General features: G+C 31.8%; 1 protein-coding gene across 4 annotated transcripts in view; it reads right to left on the bottom strand.

Moving 5' to 3' along the window:
• The window catches only part of GALNT13 (polypeptide N-acetylgalactosaminyltransferase 13), a 448,686-nt gene that overhangs the window by 158,561 nt on the left and 281,711 nt on the right, over positions 1–8,414 (bottom strand). For all 4 annotated transcript variants that reach the window (XM_011359276.1, XM_011359287.1, XM_023528655.1 and 1 more), the window contains one exon: positions 5,402–5,519. In XM_011359276.1, coding sequence (XP_011357578.1) covers positions 5,402–5,519 — 118 coding nt within the window. The remainder of the gene's footprint in view (positions 1–5,401; positions 5,520–8,414) is intronic.

Consider the following 8,414-nt stretch of genomic DNA (forward strand, 5'->3'; position numbering starts at 1 on the left):
TTATAATACTTTAAATATCTGTAGAATCCATAATGTCACTTTTCTCATTCCCAATTTGGGAATTTGTGTTGTGTCTTCTCTTAATAAGTTTAGCTAGAAATTTATCAATCTTATTAATCTCAAGAAAACAGCCTTTGGTTTCATTGCTTTTATCTAAACATTTTCTCTTTTATATTTCATAATTTCTGCTTTGATCTTTATTATTTCCTTGCTCTTACATATTTTGGATTTATTTTCTTTCTATTTTTCTAGTTTCTGAAGGTGGAAGCTAGTCATAGATTTTAGATCTTTCTTATTTTCTTCTTTATAGTACAGATGTTTAGTGCTATAAATTCCCCCTAAATATTGCTTTGCTGGCACCACAAACTTTGATACATTGTTTTTATTTTCATTTCATTCAAAATACTATTAATCTAATTTTGAACTGCTTTTTTTGATCCATAGATTATTTAGACTTGTATTATATAGTTTTCTGAGATCTACTCTATCTCATGCCTCATGAATCAGTCTAGCTGGAGAGTGCAGGTACGATTGCTGGTCCTAAGTGAGCACTGAGCAATGAAACTTCTAATCTTTCTGATGGTTCTTTACTAGACTTGGGTTACTTTGTCACACCTATGTGCTGACCAATACTCAATAACTGAGTTCTGAGTTCTGTCTGTGTAGCTTTCTCTTCTCCAGTACTTCATCTACAACACTCTAGCTGCCTTTATCTTCCTACTCAGCTCCATCTTCTTAATTCATAGAGTCCACTGAGACCTGCCTAGGTACCCTCTTCTGTTGTTGAAGCCTGGACACTGTCTCAAGACAGTAAGCTGAGGCAATTATAGGGCTCTCATCATTTGTGTCCCATCTATCAAAGACCATTGCAGTTGATGACTTGCTATCCAATATCTTAAAACTTCTATTTCTTATATTTTATCTATTTTTTATTGATTTGTGTATGTGTGTGAATCTATTATCTGTTACACCAAGTCTAGATGATACTTAAAAAAATTATTACTTTATATAGGTAAACATTTTACACTCTAGTTTTTCAGGATATAATTAGTCATGTCAAAGCATGTTGCGGCAGTGCTTTTTTTTCCTTCTTTTCTAAAATTTATTCTCTTTTCTGAGCAGGGAAGTTTTAGAACCACATCTTTACTAACAATTAGAGCAGCAGTACTTTATATAAGTATTACATATTCTGGCTTTAAAAATATTTACATGTACAGTCTCTTATTTTATTATCAATGGTCAAGGCCAGATTATTAAGGACAAGGTTGTTATTAAATGAAGCTCAAGAGCGACTTGACTTGCTCAAAGCTGTATAGTTTATAACCACTATAGCAGTAACAGCTGCCATTTATGATATACTTTATGTGTGGTCAGTGGGGTGCTCAGCACTGTATATACAATCTCATTTAATCATCTAAAACATTTTAGGAAAGTGCTACAATGGTCACTATTGTAGATATGAACAAACTAGAGCTCAGAAGACATGCTACCTTACCTAAACTCACACAGCTAATAAGAGCCAAGGCTAGGACGTAAACTCAGGCTTTCTACCTCTTAGACAATGATTGTAACTTTTATTGTTCTTTTCATGGCAGTGGAACACTCTTCTGAGTCATTTGCTGCCTTCTGACTTTTTTCCTCATAACCTTAACTGGATCAACAATGACAGCTTATCTCTTTTTCCAGTGAACAAAATATTGTACATTCTGGAAATATTGTACATTCTTGGAAATATTGCTCCTGTACTATGGCTCATGAGAGGCAAAGACTTTTGCTGGTGATGCTTATGCTTAGGTGGCACTTATGCTGATGTCAGGGATATTACTTAAAGATAGATGACACTTTTGATGTTAAATTCATATTATATTAGGATCATTTTGTCATCAATTGTTATATGGATATTCATTTTTGAGTTCTACCTATCTAAAATCTCAACACTTACTAATCTACAAGATCTACCATTTCATATTCCTCCCCTTTCTTTATTTTTCTCTTTAAAATTATCACTGATACATTAATATATTTTAGTTTACTTACTTATTGTCTAACTCTTTCACTAAAAGTTTCATAAACACGAATAGTTTTGTCAGTTTTGTTCACTACCATATCCCCCACATCTATTAAATAGAAACAATAAATATTGGTTAATAAATTCACATTTATATTTAGACAGTGTTGTTAGGATTTATGTTATTTTAATAATTGTGTAATGGAGTAGAGAGCAATATCTGAGACTAAATTTTCAGATGCACTGGGATCTACCAGTACATATTTTCACTGCTATTGAATGTATAATACCTGTCAAAAGAGGTTAAAGCCTACAAGAGGAAGATAAGATCATTACATGAAACAAATCTCAGAATTGTGGAGGAAGATCACATTTGCATGTAAGTGTCTCCTCTCTCTCCTGATAATACCATCAGCTGTTATGACTGACATGTTATGAAGGCATGAATCTTAATGGGGAGATAGCAGTGTAGTAGTTAAAATATCCGTTAGAATGCTGGGATTCAATTCTCAATGATTCCACTTACTTGCTCTATAAATATTAGAAGTCACTATTCTTTTATGACCATAATTTATATCCTGAAACTTCAAGGTATTCTTCAGCCCTGTGAAACTGTGTTCAAACATATTGAATGCAAGAAACTGGATGTATCTCTCTTGGGACGTCTATAGTTTTCATCAAATTTTCAATGTCTGTCAGTACTTAATATCCAGGGCAACAAAGATCAAGTGATACTGTTACAAATAAATCTGCAAAAATGTGTTCATTTAGGTTGGCCTAAACTCCTTTAAGTCCAGCTAGAATCTTAATATTTTGGAAGCCCTTAATATTTCTATGTTTTTTACTTACCTTCATAAACCAGAGTTACAAAACAGAGATAACTTCACTATGATTGCAATCACCTTTACAAGTTGAGGTTAAGTGATTTGCCAACACTAACATGACAGAGACAAGAAAACCTCATACATAAATTTATTTTTTTTTTAAATCACATTTCATTGTCAGTAATACCTCTGTAGCTCTCTCATAGGAATGTGGATCTTTGAGAGTAAAAGCATCATGCCTTATTCATTTTTGTGGCCTCAGCATCTGGAAAGTGTAAAGCTAAAGCATGTACTACATGTTTAATATATATTTGGTGTATAATGATTGAGTTGAATATTAATCTGAGTTCTTCTGATTATAAATCCTCAACATAGTATCGTTTCATTATGTCACTTATCTTTTCATGAAATAAATCTAAAGGGGAGTCTCATTCCTTAGTTAATATACTTTTCTAGCATTTTCTCTTACTCAATATCTATCTTCCTTGTCTAGGGTACTATTAAGCAAACACATATCTATGTCATGGAAAGTAAACATGAATCAAGAATCTAATAGAAAGCAAAATATATAGTTTGTTTCTTTTAAAAACATATGGAAACCAAAGATAATATGTTTTAAAACATTTGAAAAAGTTCCTTATAAGTGTTTTATTTTTGAATAATCTCAAACAACTAAGTAAGACTCCTACATTGTTTTCTAAAGATCTGATCATTTTTATGGCTACTCATTCCATTCATTCTGTCCCTTGGTATCTGTGTCAAATATTATCAAATTCTCAAATTTCGTATTCTCAAATCTTCTTTTTTTGATACATTTATACCTCCGCTGCATTTTCTGATCACATTCTCCTATTTTACGATTCCACTAAATTACTTTCTAACACATCTTTCAATCAGTTAAAGAGCATCCTTCCAATCTGGGAGCTATGCAATGAAAGTAAAGGGAGTTTATTGGCAAAGAATCAGCTTACCAGATGAAAAGAAAAGAAGTGAATAAAAAATCTTAAGAAAGAAGGAAAAAAGAGGGCAATAGTATCACAGATAATATAGTAATATTGCTATGTTGATTTTTTTCCTTATGTAAATCACAGTGCAGCATCCAAGGAATATTGGCTAATGAATGTGTAAATGCTTTTGTGTTACATCTAAGGGTAAGAGCAAATCGTTTTTAAGCTTTTAAATATTCTTTCTTCCTTTTTTCCTTCTTTCCTCTTTTCTTTCTTTCCCCCTTCCTTCTCTCTCTCTTTCCCCTCTCTTTCCTTCCTCTCCTCACCTCTCTCTCTCCCTCTCCCTCTTCCTCTCTTTCTCTCTTCTATTCTCTTTTTCTCCTGCACTTTTGGAACTACACCAATAAAAAGGTTGGGTTTCCAAATGTCCCTAAAGGTTGCGCAAAGATGTATCATGTGCCTGATGGCAAGAAGACATTCTTGAGAATGTTACAAAGTCTTGTGGGGCAAGTTCCATCAGACTATAAGTATATAAGCAAATATAGGAATAATAAAATTTCATTAACTAATGATGTTCTCAGACATTTGACTATAAATAAGATTTATAGGCCAAAAAAAAAAAGTATAACAAGGCCACTCTAGTGCTTCTAGAATAATTCAGATTATGCAAGATCCATTAAAATCCACATTATATAAATTCAAAGTAATTCTCATCCTAAATTTTTGACATTTTCTTACACAATGTCAGATATATTTATATTTTGTTAGTGAAAAACAAACTACTTTCTAAATGAGAAATTAAAAGGCATAACTCTTCAACTTCATAAGTATATTGAAATTAACAATTTCATTGCAGAAATAATTTGGGCAAACAATTATGTTTCAAATATTTCATGTTAAATTCTAAAAGAAAAAAACAGTATTATTAATTTATTTCATTTGAAAATGATACTATATGTGATTTGAAGAAAAAACAGTATGTTAGCACTTATTTGTTAATAAGGACACATATGTATCTGTATTTTAAATTTCCAAATATAACAAAATATTTAAATTGCTCATATGCTTCTTAACATCTTATATATGAGGGATCAATCCTTAACTTTGATTTACTTGAAAGGCCATTTAATAAGTGAGTTTGCATTATTTAAAGTCAGTCATCAAAATGTCTACGATTGCAAAAATAGTAATGCTACTTACAGAATTATCCAGAATTCCTCTCACCACAGGTTATTCTTAAAGTTATTTGGTAATAACCTTAAGCAGCACTTGCAAATTCAGATAAAATAAAAACTTGCAAGTATTAGTTTAAAAACACAAAGTGATTTTATAGGGTAATGCTTTATTGAAATAATAAAGCACTTCTTTGTTTTAAACACAGAAATCCCTAATGTCTTTGTACTATGAATAAAAGTTAATTTTGAAAACTTTAAAATACCTATAATTTCCCATTTAACAGTAAATATTGCATGCAAAAGCTTCTAAATAAGTATTAAAATGACCGACTAATCAGTAATTTGCATTGCTTCACAAAAAAGATTTGACGGTAAATTACTGGGTTTATAAGTGCATGCTACAGAATAGTATGCTCAGAGTCAATAAATAAAGTAAAATGCAATTACCCTAAAAGACATTTCAAGATTCTCTCCACCCCAGATATCCATTCCTGCATCGTAAGTTCCTATCTCTTCAAAGTAGTTTCTGTCAATAGAAAATAGGCCACCAGCCATAGTAGGGGTCCTAGTTGAAAAAAAACAAAAAGAAAAGAATATCTTTTGAAAACAATGTGTGGAGTTTAATAAGACTGCAGCAAATATTTTTGAGACATTTTAAATTTAAAAAAAAATACTCAAAAATCTCAAACTGTAAACATAAAGCCAAGGTGTAAAAAGTTTTAAACTTAATAAATAGCATTTTAGTTTACTTTTTCTGTAAAACTAAATTTTACTATGTTTTTCTTACAGGTGATCAAATATATACATGGAAGGAATACCAGGCCCAAGATGGGGGCGTCTACATTCCTTCTGAAAGGAATTGTGAAGAGAAGTTAGTGCTCTTAGCACCCCTTTAAGAGATTAAATGGTCATGAAACTACCTGTTGTGATCTTTTGTCACCTAATTATAAATTATTTTACAGTGAACTAGAGAAGCCTATAGAAATGGTTTCTCTACGAAAAGCTCTATATTCTATTTAAATACGAAAAATATTAAATGCTATAAAATGTTTATAAGCAATAAGTATCTAACGAGAATTACAAAAGTATTTTTAACTTAAGAACTTTACATCAAATTGTTTATTCTTCTCTTTACATAATTGAAATGATAGAGTTAATCATACAACCCTATGAATAAACATAAATCCCATATGCTATCTGGAGGTTTAAAGGAAATTTAGCACATATTCTCAAACTTTTTCCTAGGAAAAAATTTCTCTTGAAAAACGAAGAAGTCAGATGTTAAGTTTTAAAAAGATTAATTATTAATTAATTTTAAAACATCATTAAGTCAATGGTTGATGTGTGAACTATACAAGTCTTTCCATACAAGCAGTGTAAATTGAAACTCAAAAAAGAAAATTCTAGATGTTCACGACTGGATCTATCCATACGGGCAATGATTATTTTTGAATATTAATTATAGTGTAGTGGTTTTCAGTGTTTGTAATACATTAGCAGCACCTGAGACACCTTTTAAAAATACATTTCCATGCTTGAGTACCATCTCCACAGATCCAGATTTAATGGACCTGGGGTGGAGGCAGACCTTTGGTATCCTGTAAAGTTCCCAGGTGATTCTAATGTGCTGCTAAAGATGAGAAACACTGATCTAATAACTTAGGTTCGGAATACTCATTTGAGATTGTTAAAACGCCAAATGTTTTGCTCTTGAAATTATATCCTCTTCCACCACAGGACATGCTTGTGTTTTCTAACTGAACAATATAGTCACTGAAAAAAACCACCAAATAATATTGTACTTGGATTGTACTTGGACAGCTACCATATTGCAAAGTTCCCCATTCTTCCCAGTGCTCTCATGGTTTTGTATTCAGGTAATTAACTGTCCATCATTTAGAGTACCACAAGCTCGCTTAGTCTCAGAGATGTTTTATTACTTCTTATCTTGCTGGGTTCCTGTCATGAGCAGTATCACTGACCTTCTGAGTTATAATGAGAAACACTAACAAAGCTAAACAGATGGTAATTATGGTAGCCACAACCCTCACCTGACTGGGGTTTTGAAACTCTATGGTAATAACTATACATGGTATTACAGTTCTGGATACTCTAATATAATGAAGAACAAAATTGCTGCAATAATCCCATCATAATGAAATCAAATGCTTAAGAATGTTAAGTGATGCATTTTTAATGACCAGTTCAGAGTGCCTATCCACTTATCCATTTACTAATAAAGTGCTAATGCATTAAAGTTAAATATACATATTGATTTTCCTCTTGCATTTGATCATAATTGCTATAAATATGTGAGAAATGTATAATAAATGGCTACAATAAATTATATATATAACCATAAGAATGACTCAAATAAGTTTCACTTATGCTTGAAAAGTAACAAAAATAAGATTACAATCCCTCAAAAAAAAAAAAAAAAACCTGTAGTTTCGAAGACAAATGTTCCTTGAGAGAATTTTTTATCTTTGCAATGTCAAATAGTCTAGGGACCATGCTTTAATGATAACTACACCCAAACCAGTGTTAAGCAGTATGTTATGCTCTAAGTCAACTGCTCTGTAACATTCTAATGAACTATTACATATGCCTGTGTGGACATAAGTGTTCAGGATGCCTAGAAAATTAAAAACTTTGATTATAGTTGAATTTGCTGAGATTATTTGCTTTTTAAGATTGTATTTGTACAATGTCAAGCCAACCAACTAATTCAATTAATTCTGGGGGAAAAAACATAATCAGCTAAATAGCTGTGAACATTACCTACCACACAGTAGGTAGGTGAAGAATTGAGTTAATAGTAAGATAAGCATTTAGCACAGTGCCTGGTACATAATAAATATTTAATAAGGTTAAGTAACATGTCTTTGCTTTTGTTGTTGTTGATGTTAATCATTCAAATAAAAGTCTTGAGTGTCCTTAACTTAATTGTAGCTCCCCATAAACACACTCTCATTTTGAACTTCAAAATCACTTAGAACTACTTTATATTTGAGATATTGAACTCTGAAATCTGCCTCTCTGAACTCAAGTTTCTATCTTATAACCCCTCCTATTTCAATCCAATAGAAAGCATTTTTTAAATCCTTCTTTGGTGACTTTGGTTCCTCAGCTATTCCATATTTTCACATAATAACCCCCTTCAGGAATTGTTTGCTTTTCTTCTTCCACTCCCTCTCTAAGATTCTGCCAAATCATGGAGAAACTAGCCTAGCACCCTAGGTTCTCTGTCTTTGCCTTATATAACCCAATTCTTGTTTTGTAAATATCAGCATCTGGGTAAACTTACCCCTTACTTCATTCATTTCTGCTCCTAAGACCCAGAGAATCATTGAAAAGGTAATAAAATGAGGTCACTGGTCGCACTAGAAGTCCATGTTATTGACTCTCTGCTTAGTCCACAAATTGCTAACAATCCTTTTATCTGTGTTTATTTGCTCAC

Source organism: Pteropus vampyrus, unplaced genomic scaffold (genome assembly GCF_000151845.1).
Source record: "Pteropus vampyrus isolate Shadow unplaced genomic scaffold, Pvam_2.0 Scaffold2, whole genome shotgun sequence".
NCBI lineage: Eukaryota > Metazoa > Chordata > Mammalia > Chiroptera > Pteropodidae > Pteropus > Pteropus vampyrus.